Source organism: Haplochromis burtoni, unplaced genomic scaffold (assembly GCF_018398535.1).
Source record: "Haplochromis burtoni strain Fernald_Lab_line unplaced genomic scaffold, NCSU_Asbu1 Contig_142, whole genome shotgun sequence".
Classification (NCBI taxonomy): Eukaryota; Metazoa; Chordata; class Actinopteri; order Cichliformes; family Cichlidae; genus Haplochromis; species Haplochromis burtoni.
In genome coordinates this window covers 1,137,079-1,161,284 of record NW_024582503.1, presented here as the reverse complement: position 1 = coordinate 1,161,284, position 24,206 = coordinate 1,137,079, and the positions used below count along the sequence as shown (strand labels likewise).

General features: G+C 39.1%; 2 protein-coding genes across 5 annotated transcripts in view; both read right to left on the bottom strand.

The window, feature by feature from the left end:
• The window catches only part of ptk2ab (protein tyrosine kinase 2ab), a 63,480-nt gene extending 51,285 nt beyond the window's left edge, over window positions 1-12,195 (bottom strand). The window contains exons 1-2 of one of the 2 annotated variants that reach the window (XM_005934949.3): window positions 11,938-12,195; window positions 1,573-1,599 (exon numbers count right to left, since the gene is read on the bottom strand). Coding sequence is in view for 1 of the 2 variants with exons in the window: in XM_005934944.3 (XP_005935006.1) it covers window positions 1,573-1,599; window positions 10,246-10,282 (64 nt within the window). In the remaining variant the exon portion in view is untranslated. The other variant, XM_005934944.3, reaches the window with a different exon arrangement.
• Window positions 12,196-14,794: 2,599 nt separating this feature from the next.
• LOC102307041 (protein NDRG1) lies at window positions 14,795-23,032 on the bottom strand. Of its 3 annotated transcripts, none has more exons than XM_005934954.3 (12): window positions 22,789-23,032; window positions 18,301-18,406; window positions 17,870-17,990; window positions 17,676-17,738; window positions 17,532-17,592; window positions 17,237-17,323; window positions 17,011-17,067; window positions 16,653-16,819; window positions 16,373-16,472; window positions 16,201-16,236; window positions 16,071-16,122; window positions 14,795-15,773 (listed from the first exon to the last, which is right to left on the bottom strand). In XM_005934954.3, exons 2-12 carry the CDS (start codon window positions 18,362-18,364, stop codon window positions 15,547-15,549), a joined length of 1,035 nt encoding a protein of 344 aa, XP_005935016.1. In that variant the 5' UTR covers window positions 18,365-18,406; window positions 22,789-23,032; the 3' UTR covers window positions 14,795-15,546. The 3 variants fall into 3 exon arrangements, with proteins under 3 accessions (XP_005935016.1, XP_005935017.1, XP_014193162.1); XM_005934955.3 differs by lacking the exon at window positions 22,789-23,032 and adding an exon at window positions 22,239-22,288; XM_014337676.2 differs by lacking the exon at window positions 22,789-23,032 and adding an exon at window positions 18,727-19,862.
• Between the last annotated feature and the right edge of the window lie 1,174 nt (window positions 23,033-24,206).

Below are 24,206 nucleotides of genomic sequence, written 5' to 3'. Positions count from 1 at the left end.
TGCTGACCATGTGCATCCCTTTATGACCACAGTGTACCCATCTTCTGATGGCTGCTTCCTCAGATTAAGACATCACAAAGCTCAAATCATCTCAAACTGATTTCTCCATAACAGAAGTTCACTGGCCACCACAGTCACCAGATCTTAACCCAATAGAGTACCGTTGAGATGTACTAGAATGGGATATTCACACCATAGATGTCTGCAGCCACTGCGCCATTATGAACCAAAATCTCAGAGGAATGTTTCCAGCACCTTGTTGAATCTATGACACAAATTAAGCCAATTCTGGAAGCGAAAGGAGGTCCTAGCCAGCACTAGCAATGTGTGCGTAACTAATGCAGTGGCCGGGGAGTGCATTTCTAAAACTTGGCTCTGGATACATGCTGTGCAAACAGAGAGGAGAAAGTGTAATGCTACTACTGCAAAGAAATGACTTGGGATCTTTCTGTTTTATGTTTTTTGCATCATATCACTATTTGACTGTTACAGGACAGAAACTGTGTCCAAAAGGTGTTATAGAGGAAGTTTACCCTGTGCCATTATCAGCCACAAAGGTTACATTCTGCCAGTCTGCACGCTGGATGGTTTATTGTTGTCGTTTTCCAGCAAACTGAGGAAGCTTCATGTGATTACAGGTTTGTGCTAACTTCAACTTTAGCATTTAGCAGAGTTAAGAAATGTAAATTTTGTTTTGGTCTTTCTCAGCTCAGAATATTCAGCATCCTGCTTGTAGACATACAGTAGGATCAACAGTTACCTAGCAACAGCTATGGAAAGATACTGGTGCTAAGGGCTATAAAATGTCTCATCTATACCTTTAAAATTATTCCGCTCAACTTCAAACCGCTCTCAGTAACACTGGCCTTGTTTAAGTCGGCAATAATATCAAATAACATCTGATTTAAAAATAAAAAGGAAAAAGCAGAACAGCACCTCTGTACAAGTGCTCTAAACCAAACTATGTACAATATCCACTTTTATTCAACAAAAAGGTTGCAAAAGGAAAGTATATTCAAAATAAAGCTGATATAACCATTCATGTACTGTATACTTCACATATTAGCCTGCATTGTTTATACTGGCTTTAAATATTTTACATGATTTAAACAATGTTTAAAATAAAGCCTGCTGATATATTTTAGCCAAATAATGGTAAATCCTTACCAACATACACCAGTATGAAAATATCTTCTACAGAACAGAAAAAGATGTTTGGAGTAATTTACAAATCATGTCATAGTTTTTCCAGCAGCATATGCTACATCACAGCTGAGCAGGGCGACAAACACTAATTTGCTCATCAGTTTGTGAAATAAAAAGCTAGAAAGTTAATAAAGAAAGGGCTCCACGATTTTACTTTTTTTGATAGAACATGAGTATGTATTTTAAAAATACACATCTAGGAAATTTGACAATACCTTGATATTACTTTTTTTTTTTTTAGTTTCACAGAATTGATTCCTAAACTCAATTAAACTCAATAGTTTTTTTTTAAAAATTCCTATCATTAGTTGATAGAAAATAGACATAATACCTTTATATATTGAAAACAATTCAAATTGTACTCACCGGCATAGTATGATATTCTGGAAATGTCTGCGAAAAGAAAGAGAGAGGGAGAAAAAAAAAGTCTTAATTGATAAATTTGTGAAAACGACTCAGTGACTTACATCCTGCATTATTCTCGCTACAGCACTCAGCTGTAAATGGGGTAGATATTCTCTAAAACTTGTCTGTGACCAAAACCACAAAATTAGCACATTTTAAAGCCATTTTTCTCGGCATCTCATTCAGTACTTGACAGAAGATGATTTTTCATGCATGGATAACTTGAAACTACTTTAACATTTCAGAGGTACTGTACAGCAGAATAAAGAAAAATTAATTAAGAGACAAAAGAAGACTTAATAGAAGAGCTTGACAGGTAAAAAATAAAACAACAGATATCATTACTACCAAAGGTTTCACCAGAGAGGATGCTGACTACTCCAAAAGTCCCAATTTAATTCTGAACACACAAAAATGAATTTCTAATCATGCTCATCACTTCACTTCTTTACACGTTTGTCAGCACTGAGCACACAGCAGCAGTGATGAATGAAGAGGATTTGATGTGAGCTGCGTTCCAGACGGATGGAGCGAGGCGAGAATCATGACTTGGCAGAATATATCTGCGCTGTCATGCTATAACAGCTTCACCTCCAGCTCACATTCAAATCTCAATCTGTCCCCTGACCTCTCTGCCTAACGCTCCTCTCTCCCATACTTTCACTCTCTAGATTCTCATACAACAATGAAACCAAACTGAACATTATGCAGAAATGTCCAACACTCTGAAGCTAAGCTGACATCGGTTACTAAGCAACAGACAACAGGCTGTGGTGCTAATAAGGATGCTGAGGCTTTGTCTTTATAATATGTGTAGGGAAAAAAAAAGGTTAGTCCTAGTTCCATACAGTTTTATGTTACTTTGTATCAACTTGAAGCACATCAGGGTTCAGGTATGTACTGTGTTACAGTCTCTCTAGAAAATTGTGTTGAGAAGCACGTCACCAACCTGCATTTAATAAAGCTATACCCAATTAGACTGGGATGAGTAATTGTTGGCTTCATTAATAATCATTTTTAAGCTGGAGGTGTGCACTGATTCAATATTAAGGACTCACTTTAGGCTGTGTGCAAGCTAAATATTTTTATTTTTATCAGTTGCACAAAGGAATTAGATGAAGTGGCCACAGATGGAAAACAGCCAAATCATTTTTGGTTGGTACAGCTTCTTAGTGAACACCTGAGACGAGATAGAATAAGTGTAAGAGAATGGTAACAGAAAAGGCATAATTTTAGAGTTTCATTCAAAGACAGATGCAAACACTGTCTGCTATTAGCAGAAGACAAATAAGTTCATTTTCAATAGGCAACAAACAACATGTAATACTATGATAAGAACTTAATGTAATTAGTATGAATTTGGTACTGGAACATGTGTGAATATCTTCTTGCAATATGCTGTCAGACAACATAACTGTTTTACAACAAAATATTTCAAAATTAAATAAATGCAACACTAATAATACACTGTATATAGAACGTGGAAGATATAGCCATAAGTTCATGAAGTCTCATTTTGAAGCCCTGAAGCCTTCCACTGTCACAATCGCGCAGTTTTAAAACTGGAAATTTAAGACTACACTCATACAAAGCAGGCTCACCCTAAAGCATATCCTGCCTGATTATTCTTTTTTATCTCTGATAAACACCATAATTTACCAAATAAGCATCATCTTTTATTTAATAAGACCTGAGCCTAGCAATTGCAAACATAAACTAATTAGGAAAGTGTTTACGGAGGTCAAACATCAGGGAAGCCAGAGTTGTTTTTCCCCACCTACTTCTATAAAGCCTGACTTGTTTTTCCACTAGAGTCACCTCCTGAGGCTTTTCAGTGCTGGCTTTACTATTTAATCTATCATTTGAATAAAATCTGTGGTATTAAAGCTAAGATCTTTAGTAAACTGCGCTTACTCACAATTCTGACATAAATAACACTGCAGTATAGCATGTACTGTACTGCTATACAGTGGCAGAATGCTTTGGTGGCCTCAGGAATACCTTTTGTGGATTATGTAGATCTTTTGGCTTCATCAGACATCTACCTCTGGCTCACACTGGGGTAGTTTGCAGTCGAGTGTGAAATGGTGGGAAGGAGAGTTAGCACCTCCAAGTCTCGAGCCACGGTTTTCAGCCAGAAAGGGCGTGGAGTTCCCTTTCCAGGTCATAGAGCTGCTCTCCCAAATGGAGAAGTTTATTGGGGTCTCTTTCACAAGTGAGAGGAGAGTGGAGTGGGAGAATGATAGATGGATCAGTGTGGATTGGCAGCGATGCAGATGCTTTACTAATCTGCCGTGGTGAAGACAGAGCTGGGCGTGAAAGTGAAGCTGTCGATTTATCGGTCTATGTATGTTCCCTGACCTCACCTACGGCCACAAGTTATAGGTAGAGACTGAAAGAATGAGATTAGGGACACAGGCGGTGAAAATGAGCTTCCGCTGAAATAACGTTGTGCTCTCCCTTTAGGACAAGGTAGGGGATTTAATCATTCAGGAGGGGCTCAGTGCAGAACCGCTTCTTTTCCCACATCGGGCATCTGAAAAGGGCATCACAGATGAGGTGTTTTTGGCATGTCCTACTAAAAGGAGTCTCTCATACAGTTCTAGGACATACTCCCGGCTGGCTTGGGAACACCTCAATGTCCTCCTGCGCTTGTCACCAGTTAAAGGGCAGAAAATAGGATGGATGGATGGATACCGTGTAATAACTTACCGTGGATTCCAATAAGTTACATTTTATGGTGTGTTTTTTATTACTTCTCATTGGTTCACTGATGCTCAGAGTATGCTCTACCACTTTACACACAGTAATTTCCTGTAAACACATAATCCTGTTTGTTCCTGACAGAGTTGAGTCCAAAGCGCTGGCTACAAGTAGCATGCTGTTACAAAAAGCAGCACAACTCCAATCCTGGCATTATTCTCCGCTGTACCTCACACCGAATGTAATATTCAATACCGATAAACGCAACATGGTGGATTGTCGGCAATTTAAAGCTAGAACTGGCGGTACATTCAGCAAAGAACACCAAAGGATTAAGGATGTATCGAAATGTTTCTTGACATTTAAAAATATACATCAAAGAGTAATATCCCAAACCGCCACTGCTCTTTAAAATGTGATAAATACAGCTGCACATATTTTAAACATTTACCGTATGCATGGCAACATTAGTACAACACAGACACAAAACATCTTCATATGTAGTTCAACAGACTTGTCTTTGTCACGAGAAATGATTTAAATCCAAATCAAACTTTTAAAATCCACAAATAATGTCCCCAGACTAGAGCCTGTTAGAGAGGATACATCTGTCAATAGAGCCGCTGAAGACATTTTCAGTTGCATAAACACACTTCAGCGCTTCTCCTTCCTACTCTATCATATTTGCTCCCTCATGCTCTCGGCCCCTATTCTTTTGCTTTCCCACTCAGAGTGAAAAAGCTATTGCCTCTGGCTGTAAATCGCAGAGGCTACACCAGTTGACACCATGCTAAGGGCATTGCACAACTCCATTCTCATCATGAAAACAACAACAGCCTTTTGCACTGATCAGCCTGTCAGAACACAGTACAACAGAATAGCAGGGAACAGAACTGAGTGCAGCATCAGAGCAGTCACCACAGTGGCAGCTAAGGCTTTAATGAGGTAGTTGTCCCTGTATGTAGCAGCTATAAAAAAAAAGGTTTATTGCAGTATTGAGACCACAAGGAAGGGAAGTTCTCATTTACACCAGAGGAGTTCTTCACATCTGGATTTTTAATGTTAAGCAGAAAAAATGAAGATTTGCTGATGATACAAAGCTTAAGTTTTCTTCACCTGAAACACTTGTGTAGTAGCCTTTATAGCCTACTCACAATACACAGACCAACAGAAGCCAGAGTAGTTTCAGTATAGTGGTTTATGTATTCACCTAATCAGCAATATATAGCTGGTTCTATAGATCTCTCTGTTCCCCATCAGGAAGGTCATCCAGTGTTAGAAATATTAAGAAGAAAAAGCTGCCAAATTAATCAGCCCCTTGTGAATAAGGGAGCAGCCAAAAGTAAGCAGCTAATATGTTCACTGATACACTTTCCAGTGCAGTCACACGAACTCAATTCAGCAGAAGAATCAAAAAAATTCTTAGGACTTTATTTAATTACATTTTTACCTACCGCTATAACATTAGAGAAGAAAAACAAAAATAAGAACCTGAAGACATTACAACTTAAACTCAAATGGACCTTTAAAGAACTAGGTATTAGGTATATCCTGTCAGTAGTAGGTTGGATTCCTTTTACTTTTTTATTTAGAATTGCCCGAATTCTTCATTGCATCCAACAAGGCGCTGAAAACATTCCTCTGAGATTTTGGTCGCATTGGCACGACATCATCAGATGGTAACCGTACACCTGTTGACTGCACATCCACGATAGGAATGTCCCGTTCCACCACATTGCAAAGATGCTCCAGATAGGCCACTTGGAAACATTTGAGAACTCTTTGTCTTGTTCAAGAAACCAGTCTGAGATTATCTGAGCATTGTGACATGGTGTGCTACACTGCTGGAGGTATCCATCAGATGATGGGCACACTGTGGTCATAAAGAGGTGGACATGGTGAGCAGCGATATCCAGGTAGGGTGTGGTTTTTGCTCCAAGGCTACCAAGGGACCCAAAGTGAGCCAAGAAAATATTTTCAAACAACTCACACAGTGGATCAATGCCTGTTGGTTGATCATTCATGCATCACAGCAGAAATCAAGACCCCTCAGATCAGACAATGTTTTTATAATTATCCGTTTTCCAATTTTGGTGAACCTGTGCAACGGTAACCTCAATTCATAGGTTACTTCGGCTGGTGTGGTCATCTGCTGCTGAAGCTAATCTGTATCTACGTTTGATGTGTTGTGTAAAAAACCATGCCATGTTCAAAGTCACTTAAAATCACTTTTCTTCCTCATTCTGAGGCTCAATTTGAACTTCAGCAGGTCATCTTCACCATGCCTAAATGTGCTAACTTACTTCTATCTGATTGGCTAATTAGGTATTTGTATTAACAAGAAGTTGAACAGGTGTACCTAATAAAGTGACTGGTGAGACAGGTTTATTTTTTGAAACCAGTCAGCGCCTTGTGAAGTTGGATCACGTCTTCTCTCTGGCTGAACAAATTAATGATTAAATTTCAGATCACATTATTTTCTTTATTTAAAGAGTAAATGTTTTTGACTTCATATCAAATCTGTGATTTTACGAGGCACGTGTGCAGTATGCACTCTCAGATACCCACTTTATTCCCTCCTGTTCTTGCAGGTTTTCCACCGATTTAATAGATTTATAGTTTCTTTCGTTTATAAGCCATTTTATGGCTCTACCTCAGTGTGCAGTACACTGCCCCAAAGTTAACATTTATAAACACATTAAACCAAACCACAGCAGCACCGGGGTCTAGCAGAACCATCTCATCTTAGAATACTTTCAGGAACTGAGAAAAAGGGATTAGTTACCCAAAACGTTTGATCTAATATATGTATTACATAAAATACCTCACAATCCATTTATTCTATTAAAAAAAAATACTGTCTAGCATTAAATAGACCTATGAGCCAAGAACCTTCACAGCCAAGGTGACCGATCACAGATGACTATATCAAACCTAGTTTCAAAACACTTGAGGTTCATTTCATTTTCTTACACAAGCTTATAAGCGGAAACATTAATCTGTAATGTCAATGGCATACCTTTTTTAATCTCTTCTATAAATACATATTTGCTAATCATCTCACACCTTTTTATACAAGTCAGTGTGAGGTGAAGGACTTGACTTTTAACATATTATAACATAGCAGTCTGGACTGATTCTGGACTGAACACAGATATGGATACTAACTGACTGTCATGTAATTCTTTCTAAAATGTTCAGTTTGATTTCCCATTTAGTCTTTGCCATTTCAGTCTAATACTGCACGTTTGCAAGACATCCTGATGGCATAGAGTCATGTGAAAGTTTTCACAGTGAAAAAAATAAATACATCCCATGAATCAGTAGTTTGTACCATGTTACTTCAGTTCATTTGAGGTTGATTGGCATTTGCTTATTTATTTGCATTTGTTTACAGCTCTAAGCTTTGCAACACCTTAATTCTTTTCTTTTTCAGCCATTGTTATAGATTTGGTGTTGTGTTAGGGATCATTGTCCTTTTGCATGACCCAGTTTCAGGCAAGCTTCAGGTGTCAGTCAGGCAACCTCACATTTGACTTCAGAATACTTTGATATACAGAGGAGCTCACGCTCAACTCAATGACTGCAAGATGTCCAGGTGCTGTGGCCACGATCATCACGACTCCACCATCTTGATGACAGTTGCTATGAAGTGTTTGCTCTAGAATGGTGTGTTTCTGTTTCGCCAAACATGGTGCTGTGCACTATGGCCAAACATCTACAGAAGTCTTGTAGTTTGCTCAGATGCAACTTTGCAAACCGAAGCTGTGCTGCCATGTTCTTTTTAGTGAGAGGTGGCTTTCTGCTGGCAACCCTTTGAAACAGGCCATACTTGTTCAGCAAACTGAGAACTACCCAACTATGGCAAAAAAAAGAAAGAAATGAAAAATCATGATCATAATCACTTTGTTAATAATGATATGATAGATAATGGATTTTGGAATAACGTAACTGTTAAACTTTTTTTGTCTGTGAAAATATCTTCACAGTGGACCTTCTTAAATTTGAAAAATATTCATGTGGATTGATCTAAACCTGCCACAGTGAGTCTGAGTTTAGATGGGGGCAAAAGCCACAGCTGTACAGGAAAGGAATGTGTTGTATTTACAACAAAACAAATGTACGACTGCAAAACAGAACGCAGGAATTTTATCTTCATTATAATGATTCTTGTTTGTATAATGTTAGGAAGGCAAAACTGTAATTGAAAAATAATTATCTAAATAATTACCTATTAATTACATAAAGAAAAGCGCTGTCAGATACAGGCAAGAGTCAGATGCACTGTGCATACATTTCCTTAGAAGAGGCTTTAAAACTATGAAAGCTAAACAGCAAAATTATGTTAGAATGAGGCCCTGAAATTGATTTGAACGTCTCACAGGCAGTCAGTGCTGACCCACATGGAATAACTTAAGCAAAACAGTGAGCTGTAGATGCAAATAAGGGCAGACTGATGGTGACACACGAGCGCTCGCTTCCAGTCATACAGTCACTGATCTTTCAAGACAGCCTCCTTCTGTATTACCTGAAAATATGGCAACAACTTCAACAAACCAACTGTAACACTGTTCTCCAAGATTTGTAGCAGAAATTAAACGTCTATATGGCTACAGTTAAGCATATTGTATATCCTATGACCTCATGTTTAATCTGTCACTTTACAAACTTGGAAAGTTTATGGATAGCTGCTTCAGCTAAGGAAGCGTTTAAAGCAAAAGCTACTTTTTATTTGTGATTGTAAGCGTGAAAAATATGACACAAGCCATCAGGTATCTTAGTTATAGTTATTGGCGCAATAGCAGAAAACATGGCCTGGGGCACAGGATGGGTGTTGGAGCTCGAAGTGTCCTGGAATTCAATGCAGCACAATCAAGTAACCACATTTAAGGCAAGACATGAGACAACACAACTTAACTGAGATCATAAGCTGGAGTTTTATATCCTTTATAGATTCTACGGGTGTGTTTGTGTCTTATATGTAAGCTAATATTGCAGACACAAACACACTGAATTCCCTTTTTTCTATAGGCGTAGGGACAATCTGATTTTCAGCTATAAAGGCAATATGAAAAACTGTTCAGCTACTTACAGTCCTCTGAACAAGAAAAAAGGGACATTTGATAACTGTGGGCAGTTGTTGTACAAAACAAGAAATCTGATGTTTAACTCTTTGCGGTGCAAGTATAACCAAATGTGGCTGAACAAAGAAGACTACAAGCTTGGACTCCAATATGCTTTTTAAACCACCTTAAAAAGCTGTCTGTATGAATAAAGACTTAGATACAGTTTTAACTTAGGAAAAGCTGGTTAGGATTTAAAAAAGAAAAGAAAAGTCAGGGTTACATGTGATCATCTCGCTAAGAGTTAAACCTACTCAGGTTTAGCTTTTGGATTTCATTGACATAGGTGCCAGTTCCTCTAAACTATGAGAGCAACGTTTAGGAACTATAATCACAGCAGTCTTTGTTATAACCGAACGTCAAGCTGAGAGGGTTTCAGAGTTGTTCCCAAGAAAAGTTTAAATACGCTTCGTGCAGACAGGACAGCGCACAGTCACGCTATGATTCATAAGTTACGTCGATTCAGCAAAATAAGAAAAAGATTTTTTAATTTAGGCTTAAAGCTACAAACAAACAGATCTCTGCCACTTAATCTAAAAAAATGAGAAGGAACCAACCAGGTTTAACAAATAAAACACAATGGGCCGACACCTTATCAGTCCCCTAATCTTGTTTGTTTGTGTTCCACTCTTTACCTGTCTGTGAGGTTTTTCACATGCAACTGCTTGCACAGCAGTGCACAGAACAAATTCCTTTCCAGCTTTCTGCCTGCCAGACCCTCTCTACCTGCCTCGCACAGAGCACACACCGATCCAATCAACAGCAAGAAGATTCACAAAGCCATCAGTATAACCGCACACATACATACCTCCATTGGTGCAACCCAGGAAATCCCAGAACTGCATGTTGGCAGTCAGTACGCAGAGGCCCGGTCCACCGCTAAATCATGAATGTGTGTGCGTTCCTCTCCTCTCTCTCTGCACTTCCTAGTTGTACTGTATGCTGTCACTTATAGGAGAGTGAAAACACCCGCCCACTGAATGTTTAGGACTGACACACCTGGGGGGCTGAGTTTCATTTCCAAACTGCTGCCTCCTCCTTCTAAATGCTTGATTCTCATTCTTTCCCCAACTAACTCTCCCATCATATCCCACCATTCTGCCTGTCGAATTTGTGAGACCCATCATCACTAAAGAAAGGGATAAGGGGAAAAAATCAATCCAATATCCGAATTGTTGTTTCCCCATTCATGCATCTTCATCTCAGTGGAAGTAACAAGAGAAAAGGTGAGGAGACCAAGCAGCAGACACGGAAACAAAGCCATTCCTTTCCCTTTCAAGCATCACTTCTACAAATAAAAACTCATGCATGATCATCACGTGTGCACAATTTTTCAGAATAATGAAAAATGTGCTTGATATGCAGTCAAAAACAGAGAAGTGAAAAAAACAACTGCTGCACTGGTGGGATGTGCACTCGAGCAAACATTAATGAGTGCTTTAATAGTATCTACACAGAAAGGCATCCGCTGGAAGGGAAATTGTACCAGAAACTGACATTTCTTGATAATTCACTAAGAAAAAAAAGTGGTCATATCCCTTTTTCAGGAGAGAAGTATATTCCATGTCAAGCATGGTTATTTTGTCCATGATCACATCATAATATCTGCGAACACACTTTGGTTTCCTGACCCAGTGGTTTTTGCTGCTAGAGGATGTTTGCAGGGATGTGATCTGGGGTAACAGCCACATAAAGGCAGGAAACAAGACGGCAAAGCATCAGGAAAACAGACATCTGTAGGAGACAAATCAGGGCAGCTTGGATTAAAAAAAACCTGAAATCAAAAAAAGCAAATAACTGACAAACCTTCAACCACAGAGCTGCTGGGCACCAAGCTGTGAACCAGGTTTAATTCTGTCAGGTTTACCATTATGCATAGATTTCTGTTTAATCCCATCAAGCACGCTCACGAATGATTTGTGGCCCTAAAAAACACACAAAAAACCCCACAGGATCTGCTCAAATATTAATCCATTTCAATCGGCCTAGCTCAGTGATCAGTGTGCAATATTGAGGTTGACAAGGCAGCAAACAGCCCCCAAAACACTTGAGACATTCAGGTTTAAGTAAAGGCTGCCTCCCCCTTTTGTCTCCAAACCATTGCCTGCAAAAGATAAGTCTCAGTGTGAGCCACTCACTGCTCAACAAAACACAGCTGTTTTGCAAAGGCGTTGTTACTCCGCATGACAGAAATCCTGCCTGGTTTGGACCTTTGCACCCACCGGAGAAACACAGAGGGGTGGTTTCGGCCACTGCACCACTGTCTGTCTGTTAGGAATACAAATTACTCCGCCGTGTATAAAACGACTTGTAATTCACATCAGCTAATTCACTCTAAACCCTCATGCCAGCTCCTAAAAACACACCCACACCTAAGTGCATTGTCGTTAACCCCCATTGTCTGTGTGTGTGTGTATGTTACCCCCTTTAATGCTAAGCTAGCTAAGCTAACCCAGGGCTATTCCCACTCAGTTCGCCCCCAAGAGGGATCAATACTCACCCGCTTCAGCCCTGGAGCCCGACCGCACCTACTTTCCGTAACCGGACACCTTATCCAGCCAGCGCGTCTGAATTTTATTAGCACATCCACTGATAATAGGAACCGGCTAGATGGATGTCTCTGTGCTCCAGGTCCCTCTCCCCTGTCTGTTTTTGTCCACAACAGCGCCGTGCCCGGTAGTCGGTGTCCACTGACGCTAGCTGTTAGCACTGCTGCTGCCTCTGCTGCTGCTGGAGGAGCCTGATCCTTTACAACATGGCTGCAGCTGGCAGGGCTCATTGACAGGAGGAGAGGGGCCCTACGTGTCCACGCCTGCATCAAGGGACCCCAAATCTTTCTGCATATGAGATCCAGATTTTGGAGTACTACACTATCCCCCTATTTATTTTGTCACATGAAGAAAAATGGCACAGGAGAGTAAAACCGCCTTATATTGTACACTAATCTTGGGGTCTTAAAAATCCACACATTTAACATACTATGGTGGTATTTTATTGTTTTACGTATTTATGACCAGTTAAAAAGGACGTTCTGTAGTGCCGTGGAGGGAAATTATTTTGAGCCCATATTTTTGCCATATTAAGGAGAAAACACATTATGTTCTGAGGTTTTGATTCTTTCTTGCAGTTGGTTCTAGTTAATAGGGCATCCAAACAATAGCACTTCATGAAATTACTGTATATATGGTTGCTGACAAGCTCTATTTTAGACATAAACATTAGAAATCAAACACTGAGTCCTCGCTAAATCTGGCTAAAGTATGTGCACACATTGAAGTACACCTTTATTTGATTTTAAGATTTAAGAGGTGCATGTGTCTGTGTCGGGAGGGACTGTCAGAGCAGGATGAAGTAAAGCTGTCATTGCCACTATCAAACTGCAACACCGTTTGTCTGTAACCGTGCGTCTTTGCTTCTTCACTGAATAAAAAGATGTACAGTGAGTTTCACAAATGTATGTCAGTGCTGATGGAAGCTTTAAGTTTTCTGTACTTTCATAGTGGAACACACTACACAGAGGAACAGTAAAATAAAGGACACAGCGAACCTACAGCTGTGCTAGAGCTCATGTTTAAATTCAATCTTAAGAGATTTATGTCATACATTATTCATCATTGCTTTATGATGTAAGGCAAACAAAAGAGGTCTTGAAATAAAGATCCCCCCCCCCCACACACACACACACACAATTATTGACTTTGATGCTGGCTGCTTTGTTTTCCTCTAACTGTGTATCTCCACTGTCTCGCAGCCAAAGCCCAAAACAATCCATCTACTCACACAGCTCCCCCCTCCTCACACATACAGTCCGACCTACACATCTACTACATTCATGCATGCAGCCAGCTTATGCCCATGCAAACACACATTCATGCAGACACATTCTGAATACAGAGATTATTTTTATCCACGCACACGTGTGATGCAAATTATGATGCAAGAGACGGTGACACTTGGATTAACTCACAATGCCGTGATTACGTGGCAGCGCAGCCCACGTATGCACGTCACACACCTTGGCATCTACTGGGACAAAAACATTGTGCTTAATCTAAAAGGAATCGTAAGAAGGTTAAGGCTTTGTATAACACATACATTTCTGCTGTGTTATTGAGTGGTAGAAAGTCAAATCACAGTTTAATTGACTGGTTTCAGAAAAAAAAACCCTGCTGCAGTGGCCAAATAAATGCATTTATATTGTATAAAATATTTGGCTTGTAAAATAATGACTGGCAGTTGTTTGAATAGAAATACATTTCATTACAATTTGTTACCAGATTTAAAGGGGTTATTTAAAAAGAATCACATTTAAAACTGTGTCCAATTCTTTCCAGCTTCCCCTCTTATTCACTTTAGCTCTGCTATTTTTGCTTGGCACATAATTTCTTGTGTAAACAATAAAAAATACCCCCCCCCAACAAAAACAAAACAACAAAACAACAAAACAAAGAAAACAAAAACCCAGCTATAACACTGAGATTGAAGAGTAATGTTAAAACCCAAGTATGTGATGAAGGATGACTCTATGTGACTGATTTCAGTGCAGCTCTTTTAGACAGTACAGTCTGTTAGGATTATGTGTGGCTGCATAAACCTGAGTGGTGCCTGACTGCAGATGATATCAGAGTAAAAGAGGAGGTACAGGCTTCCATCTAGTGGTACATTTGAAGAAGCGCCATATAAAATATCATGAGTTTTTAGGATTTATTACAACCTTATAAATATCTTGTTATTTAGGCAACAAGCTGAATCACAGAAAAGACACATTTGGCATCAAAGGCATTCTTTTTTGTAACACATGCAATTTAAAATCCCCCCCCCCCAGTGTCTTTTTGTACTTAAATAGAGCAGTTTAGGTACCTAGAATTGCACATAGACAGTATTATCAGATTCTTGGTGAGGGATTTAAAAAGTACAAAATAAACCTTGTCAAAGTACTTGTCAAAACTCGCCGTGTAACTCGAGCTCAGACTGGATGTTTGTGACTCAGTTGTGTTATCACAAAAGTCACTAGGCTCACTTCTTTCTGTTTCCACACTCTCAGCTTTTTGCAGGCACAAACTTGTGACGTTCAGATTCAACCACCATGATTAATCAGATTTCAAGCTGCATTTTTTTTTTAGTAGTAGTCAAAGAGCAGTAAATAGAATTATAGTAACAGTTACCCTGAAATGCAACTGATGCTGTGAACAGTGATTCTTTACATAAATGGTCGACAGAGTGCAATATTTTATCAGTAATTGTATTGATTGTTGGTATCTGGCTGTACTTATTTCTGTTTTTGTATTTAGGGATTTCAATGTAATATTTTATAGTGTGCTTAGAGAAATAATTATTCACTGACACCACAAAAATGTTTAAATTGTGCTTTAATATTATAAATATAAAGTGCTTTAATTTTTAAACTTAATGTAAAACTTCTCACTAAAGCGTAAGCATTTTGTGAACTACAGTGAATATTCATGGTATTTTCCAATAGTTAATAATACACTGCTGTCATACCTGCATATAATCAACATACATTCCTGGTAATAAACATGCAACTGCTGCACCAGTTAATCCATATTTCTACATCTTTATTATCTCTATAGTGAATACACTTCAAGTTTTAGTGAATACATTCAGATTGTATGAACCTCTCATGCATTGTATTTGATAATAAATATCAGTAAATAAGGAACTCTTATCCAAACCAAGGACGCCTGCAGCAGAAATTGTGGTAAAAGGTCAGTCAGAGACATGAATAGAGACAGAGTGAAATGGATGAAGGTAAAGAAAGAGAAATTGAAGGACAAAGAGACATGTAATAATAGTTCAGTGCAGTATAAAGAGAAAGAGGCTTAGGAAATGAAAATGAAGTATGAGTGATTAGGAAGAGAGTAGAGTAGTGAAGGTTTAAGAACATACAGAGTGGAAATTTGAGAACGAATGGGGGGATGGAGAAAGTCACACGGAAGCATATCCTGTGGCCTTTCAGGCAGAGATAGTGCAAATGAAAGGGCATAATTGGAAGATGATGGCCAGAGATGGGAAAGTTAAGAAGACTGTGAGATACACCTGGGTAGTTATGATGAGGTAAAAGTGCATGAGGCTTAGAAGTGCCTGTGCTCTAGCATGCCACTTCGGTGGTCTTTGAGACACTCTGGTTCACACTGGAAATACTATCCATGGAAACATCGGTGTGAGAGCGTACACGCTTCTCGTCGTTGCTGTGTGAACTTATTTGGCTACGTTGCAGCTCGTTGGTATGTGCTCGGCTTCGTGGGCCATCCAAGGACATAAGACTTGAACTGGACGTTGTCCGTGAGCGAAGTCTGGTCATGCTGGCACTGGACACTGTAGAGGAAGAAGAGCAGAGTCCTTTTATTATACTGTTTGAGCCTTTCAGTGAGCAGTAGTCTCATCCCCCCACACACACACATTCAGAGGTGGTTCTTGTTAATAAAGTGAGATTTCAGGAAAGTATATGAATTAATTTTTTGCTCATTGCTATTTCAGAACATTGCCTTGACCTATATAAAATCCAGCTAGTAAATTAGTGACTTAATGAAATAAAGACCATCACGAACAAGGAATTGAGATATTGAATTAAATGCTGTCATCATTAATGGTTGGCGGTTCATTATCACTTACAATATCCCATGCCCTGGATGAAATATTTGAAGGCTTCAATCACTTTGGCTGGCTGTGGAGAGAAAGATCATAACTATTAGGAGAGAATTTGCATTATTCTCAAAGCAGCCAGTAAAATGTGTTTTCACACCTGATCCACTTGAGGAAGCCCTCCACAGTCCGACATCTAGAGGAGGACGAATGAGAAAGAAATATGCATAATTCACTCTAAGGTTATGAACTTATCAGCACCACAGTTTTAAATAAAATACTTCAGATATTGCACGTGTGTTTATTTTTGAGTCAACCAGTTCTCCAGTTACCTTAAGCAGTGTGGTTTTGGTGGGGTTGAGCTTAGAGTTGCAGTCCACCACAGCTTCCACAGCTGGAGAATTATCGCCTACAATGAGCAGAGTGGAGCACCTACACACCAACAGGAAGATGAAACAGTCAGAGAGACTAAACATATGGTTGGGATTAACTTGGCCTGTTGCAAAGATGCAAGCCTGTGATGGGCAAACGACAGAATTAAAAGAGGTGATTTTGTAGAACGGTCATTAAATTAGTAAAAGATTCTGTATGAAGACAAATGGTTTTACTAACTTGAGAGTCCTGACGTTGATGTTTCCTCCAGGAACGGGTCTTTCCACCTCAAGAGCGTTGCGGTGGTTGTAGGAGCGGAAGAACTGATTGACATTGGCCTGGTTCATTGTTGTTGTGATGCGGTGGCGATATGTGGCGATGAGGTCGTGATTGGTCAGGATTTCATCCTATAAGTCGGAGACAGATGTTCTGTATTTAGCAGTTGCTGTGTATATATCTTAAATCATCTTCATATTTTAATTTAAATAAATATATTTAATATATATATTATGTATTACTTCATCTTATGATGAGCATTTCAGTTTTTCTTCTGAGGCTAACTAAAATTAAACACTGTAGAAAAGGCTTGACAACTTGCCTTTCCAAACAAGTGTGCGATGATAGTGTCTGGTAGAGTCTGGGTCCATCCAGTGAGCTGTAACACAGTTTCACCAGGTGAAGCGACCTTCATTTAGTAATCTTTAATGCATTGACATTAGGGCTGTTTAAGAACAATTGAAAAAGGGAACAATGAAAAAATGTTTCATTGCAGCCGGTGTAAAAATGAATCAAATTTAGGTTGTATCTGACTACATATTGTCTACCTTGGTTGCAAAAGTATCCATTAAGCCTTCAGCACTGGGGTTGATATTGATCAGAACCAATCCATCCACCAAATCAGGGTGATTCAGCTGCATGCACAGATGAAAAGATCTGACTCTGTTAGTCTACATCAGCCACAAAAGAATTTGAAGTACTCCCAACATCTCCGATTCAAGACATGTCTAACTGTATCTTTGTAACTTGACTCGAAGAGCAAAGATCCGCATAGAGAAGCCCAGAAGATCAACAACAAAAATGGCTTTATGCTTTATTTATTTTTAAAAGATTCAGACTCACAGCAAATCTAGCCAGGATGTATGCTCCCGCTCCCACTCCCAAACCAATTACACTACGCAACCTGCAAAACACACAGCCAAAGATTAACTGGTCCAGATTTAAATCAGAGGTGAATCCAAGTAAGGAGTGTCAGGTCTGTCTTACCCAAAGTGTTTGAGGACAGAAGGCAGTGCTTCAGACAGTTGGTCCATGGTAGGGTAGGTGTGACTGAGGGGTCAAAAGTCAGTTTTCCCATCAGCATTCACGGGATCTCATATCAAATAATTTTACAATCCCATCATTAATTCTTAAAATACACATGTGGTGTGAGAAATGGGTAACAAAGACCATCTACTAACCCAGCAGGCAGAGTTTTGGCTGCCTCATGCTGTCCTGGGGCTTCAACGTGACAAACAGGAAAATGTCTGATGATTTCGTACATGTCCTGATGGTTGAACAGAGTCTCAAAACAGGACTTGTCTGCGGCAAGAAAACACAAAAATGGAACTGTTAAGCAGTAAACATTTTAAATATAAGAAAAAATAAGAAGACAAGTAAACAATTTGTAGACACTTTAGAAATTGTGAAACAGGCCCTTACATGATAAAGCCAACATGCTGTGGTCCAGATACAAAAATAGATTAGAAATGGAAACATGTTTGGACATCATTGCTCCAGGAATTTCCACCTTTATTTATTTCTGTCCTTTGGTATTTAGTTCTATTCTATTTATTTAGAGGATATAGAGATCACAAAAACTGTATTGCTGGGGTTGAGGGCTGCTACTTACGGTTCAGTCCAACATCATGAAAGGTCAGGATGGCAGGGTGATTTCCCTTTAGTGTCCCGTTCATGATACAATGGACATTCCCATACTGAGTCTCTACATGCTCCTCCTGAAACAAAGATGCATCAAAGAAGAGTCCAAATCTGGAACTAGTATTCTGTATAAGTTACCCACAAATTAAAACATGTTAAATATAGCCAGGATCTCCTCAAAGTGCTTTACTAGTATAGCCTAAAAGCATATGATATCAATATAAAAGTCACTAAATTTGCACTGCAATCGCAGCAGATTTACCCCTAGCCTCCTAAAACCCGAGCTCCTGTTTTGGCATGCATGGGATGCAACAGATCTATGTTGAGCAGAATGAGGTATAATTTGCAGAAAAGCAAACAGGGTCTCAAGAAGTTGAAATTTCTCTATGATACTCACAGTGATTTGGGGGTTGAAGACAGAGTCACAGTCATTCTCCTCCAGAACCATGGCTGCTGTTGCAGAGGAACGTCCCTTAAACTCTTTATAATTTTTTTTCTTTTTCCTTGTTAGTATATCTGGATATTTCTGTAGTCAGATACCATGTGAGAGTTGGAGCTCTTTGTGACACACTGTGTGTTTGAGCTGGTTTTTATATCCTCTGACTCTGATCTGTTTTTAAGCCCGGATCGCAACCTGGTTCACACGCGACCGAGTGGACCTTCCTTTTTTAATCTGACCTCAGGCTGCTGTGCTTCCACAGAACCAGCACAGGATTTGTACAAGGAATTATCCCTAACAGTTGCCCTGCAAAATCAAAACTTATCTTATCTTTAAGTGTCATTGCATTGCAATCAGAAATATTGCATGCAAGCAAGTTGATCCTATGATTTTCAATTTTAATTGATTTTTTTCTGGGATTTTAGTACACCACTTTTTAAAACTTTGAATATGTGATTTACTTTTTGTACAATTGTAAGTGAAATGTAATAAAACAACTCTTAAATCTGACCCATAGGGAGCTTGATAGACTGAAATAAATTCATAATAAAGAAAAAATGCTGTGAGGCATCACTGGAATCACAGCACCTTCAGACGTGAGCTAAGCAGGTCAGCTGTTTAATCTCAGTGAGCCATCTGTTTCTCACAGCAAAGCAGGCTGCTCTCCGTCGCTAAGCTTGACCCTTCTGTTAATGCAGAGTCTTATGATTTAATGCCGATAGCTGCTCTGAACTCAGCATGTCATGTAGAACTTGCAGAGACCTGCAGCTAAAATGATCTCCAGTGGCCTATAATTTCAGTCCTCTGGACAAAAACATCCAACAAACATCTTTTACCAAAGCAACCCGTGCTAAGCTTGAAATATTTCGATAGCCTAAAGCCGCTGCAAGAGTTCATCTGAGAACAGTGCCTTTTAATTTAATCTCAGTGGAACTTTAAAGCACTTTATGAGAGATACTTTCAACCTCTTCTATATTCACAAAGAATCACCAGAGGAGAAGCTCCACATGTTCCTGGGATTGAACCAGGGATCTTTTGCTTGTTGGGCAAAAGTCTAAACCAAACATGAGGATAAAATCAGATGTGATCCTTCGAGAAAAACAGAGAAGACAAATGTGAAATTCTAAATTCCATGAATATGTGTCTCCAATTTTACATATCAAATTTCTGGTTTTACAAAAACAGCAGCAAATTTAAAATCTGCTTAAAAATAAGTCTCCAAGTGAAGCAATGCCATCTTTTCAGGTCTGTTTCAGCAAATATTATTATTCTTAAAAGAAAATATTTACATATCAATGCTGCATGTACTATGAACCGTGTGTTTCTGAAGATGTAGATTAATAATCAATACTTTAAATGCTATCCTTTTTTCTGTTTGGGTGTTTTGAGTGTTTGGGTGTTTTCTGGCTACCTAATGATTAAGACAAACTCTATCATCAAAAACGTTTTTGATGCTATGCATCAGATATCAGATATTTGTGCTGCAGCGTATTTTCTAACAATCTGAGCAGTTCGTTGAGAAAATGCAGTATCATATCTTGGCTTACAGCTGGTTTTAACAGTACTGTACATGATGTATTTTACTGGTACACATCAATCTTGACTTTCATACTACTATATGGTCCAGATAACAAATAATATTGTATTATATACTACTTCTTTTCTTTCAAGGAAAAACAACCTTTATTATATTATAATGAACTGAAAATGTGAGGTACACAATGTACACTGAATTTTCTCATGATGGCAAAAAGTCAGAAGTTTCTGGATTAGCTTTAGAAAATCATTTCTGGCTAAAGATGAATTCTTTCATCTTGACTTTACAAACCATGACAAAGTGCATCACATTTGCAAAGTTGATAAAACTCAAATATGCAATTAGAGAACGACAGAGGAACGACATAGGTACCTGGGATACTTCCCAGACAGTAACAGCTGGTTGAACGGAAGTAGAACAGACTGTATCATGACTGCCTTCTTTAGGAGATATTACCACCACTGCTTTAACCATACACACAGAGCCAGATGAGAGCTGTGTGCACAGGAGATTTAATCCATTTAGTGGTGAGTGAAGAGTAGAAGGCAGCAGATGGGTCTTACCCAGCTTCACGTCACTGTGAAGTCAAAATATCAAAATGTGAACCCTGGCTAAGCTCTGCCCTGCTAGCCTATTTCTCCACTTGCCACTGGCACAGATACTAGTGCTTATCAAAACAGAGTAAGTGACTGTATAGGAACAACGATAACATGAAATTGTTTTAGCAGTTAACTATTCAAAAGTGGGTTGAAGAAGTAAATGAACATAGCTGGGTGAAACTACTGAAAAATGTAAACTACATTTCTTATTAGATGTACAGTAGTTCACTTTTCTTTGTTAGATATGCAACTTCAAAATCAAAAGATAAAGCAGATTTTAGACAGTTTGCAGTGTATCCTGCAAATCAGATCATCATAATCTTTATTCCGTGCTATAATACTGTCAGATTTCACGACGTTATTCAAAGTTTTCGGGCAATCAGGAGAAACATGCAGGGTAGGAGTTGGGGTACATCTCAGATAATGGCACAATGTCCAGCTGACTGAGTGAGCAGGCGAATGGCTGTATGTGACTGTAGCCACCGGTGCTGTTATTGCTACTTGCGATTCAAAAGAATATGTATAAACAAAAAAATATTTAAATAAAATATAATTAAATATTTCTAGCTATTTACAATGTCTGTTCAGTGTTTTACAAATAACGCTTTTGCTGCTGCCAAATACATTAGATTATTAATTAAAATGAAATGTTTTTGCTGACTTGTGATTCTTTTAAAATGTATTTGTTGAATTAGTTACGCAGTTTTAAAACATTATAGATCAGTGTTGTAACTTTACTGGGCATGGGGACAAAAACACAATTTGTGTTTTTAAGCCAACTGTGGAAAACATAAAGTAGTTGTAGATATTGTTGTTTCTTATTTTTGTATATGTCATATGAAACTTGTTTTCATTCACTTTTAATGGAAAAAAGGGGAAAAAAGTGCACTAGGGCTGTATCCCAATTCAGGGTCTGCAGCCTTAAAGTACGCAGCCTCAACGATCCTCAAGGGCCGCGTACTCAAAGACCGCTAAGGCCGGAAGTGCGAGGCTTATGAAATGGGACGGTCTAGCCTCCGTTGCGCTGCCCAGGTTGCCTAGCAACCATGATACTAACAGCTGGAAACGCATCATACAGCTTTGTTTGACAGAAATGAAGGAGAAAATCTTTTGTTCATTTGTTTGTTTGTTTCTACATGAGCTTTGATCATTCTCTGTAGGATTAAGCTCAGCTATTGAACGGCGTATATTTAAAGTAAAGGCTTTAAAACCAAGTTAGTACAAACGTCACTAATGTCACATAACTTTGCCGACATGTGGCAACAGTAATGTTTTAATGTTCTTCGTTATTAAACATTTACACATAAATAAGTGACATAATATTCAGTACTTACTTAAAGTTTACTCTTCGGGAGCTCCCCCATCCGTTTTTTTTCGGCAAAATTATCCACACCCACCGCCGCGCTATGCATTCTGGGATATGTTGGGCCACGAAGTCTACACTGCCACAGCCTTAAAATTCAGGGAAATGAAAGACGCATTTCAGGGCCGCATTTCGAGCAACCTTTGAATTGGGACAGCCTTCGGCGCGCCGCTGTGATGTAATCGGCCTTGAAATGCGGCCTTTAAGGCTGCAGATCCTGGATTGGGATACAGCCTAGATCAGCCCTACAATCATCATTTCCCTGCAGAGTCCACTAGATGGAGTGCCATTACAATCTTCTGGATGCTGAGTCGTCAAACGGCATTATGAAGAAGAAGGCCAGCTTCACCTTTCTTTATTTTTCACCTGATAAACCTCTAACACCCCATTCTCAATACCCTGTTATTAGTTTTTGTCGATGCTCTTAGTTCGTCTGTGTGACTTCTACACACTAACTGCCTTTAAATGTATTTTAAACGTTTGGGGAAGAAATTTGAATTTTTATTCGCTTTGATAATCACCTGTGGGCGTGTCTGACGGGAGATGGAAACCGAGTTTATGAAAGGAGAGAAATCTCGGCATACGGTGAAGTAGCTGTTCAGTCATAAGTATCCCCACACTTCCATCTTCACCGCTTCGCCTCAGGGCACCAGTGTCACACGCAGAGACGCTAAATAAGCACATTAACGTCCTATCGCTGATAATTGGTTGTCACGGTAACCGTTAAGTCTGCAGGTGAAAGTCTTGCTGTCCGACTCTCAGCTTTCAAAACACTCTAATTATACACACAGCAGCTGCTGCCGCTTGCCACACGCTCAACTGCGTGTGCGCATGTGTGTTTTTCTTGTTTGACGTGATTGTGAGGGAGCACTCGGTGCGTGGATGTTTACGTGCAAAACCACACATTACCCTTTCCATGCATATATAGACCAGTTGTAAGAGTATATGTGGTAGGATTTCCATGACCAAACTTTTAAAACAAACAGGAATCCTCTGAAAGATGGATCCAGCGTAATACGAATAAGAAATCATTTATTTAACCCATATTTAGGAAATTCTTTTGTGAAAGCGATTTAAATAGAAATATCAGTTTTGCAGTGTGTATATACTAATGTGTGTAATAAATTCTATACTTATAAAGTAATATAAGTAGGCTGTATCATGAGTTTATTAAAATATAAAGTCTGGCATGGTGTGGCTTTGCGCTATTTCAAAGTCATTAACACACACTTGTTATGTGTGAAATATGGAGACTGATTACAGTTTAAGAGCTACAACTAATGGATGAAAGTACACTTCCTTTTCATATCCAGTTGCTTTTTTTAGCTGCTAACGGAATTGCATACGATTTCACACAGTGGCGGCATGAGTGGTGTGCCTGAGAGACAGATTTACAAACAGCTCCAGAGCAGGGGACCCACTTTGTAATTGTGTAAATGAAGATGGTAAATCAGTGTAAGCTTGCCTGCACTCCCAGTTCAGGCATTGATTATAAAAGAAGGATTAAGAACTAGACTTAATGGGACAGTCAAATAGTCCAAAAGTGTGTTTATGAAAGATTAAACTCTTAGTAATTTGCAGCTTCGCATGGGCTGATGTATGGATTTAACAGCTGTAAATATACTGCACGAACACGGTGGTATTGTGGTGCAATAACAGATGTCACATTAGTGGTAGTAAGTTTTTCATAAAATAATTTTATAGCTTGCCCCCCCTCCCCCGTTTTTTTATTTATTCATTTATTTCACCAGACACAACAACAACAAATACAACAGGGTGAAACCAGAAGCTCCTGAGCCAGATTAGAGCTCCTATGTGGATTTAAATGGAAACAAGTCATTGCGTAATTCCAAGAATGGCTTACCAGGAAAGATGTAGTGGAGCATTTACTCAAGCTTGTGAGGAATAACTAAGAAAAGCAACAACAACAACAACAACA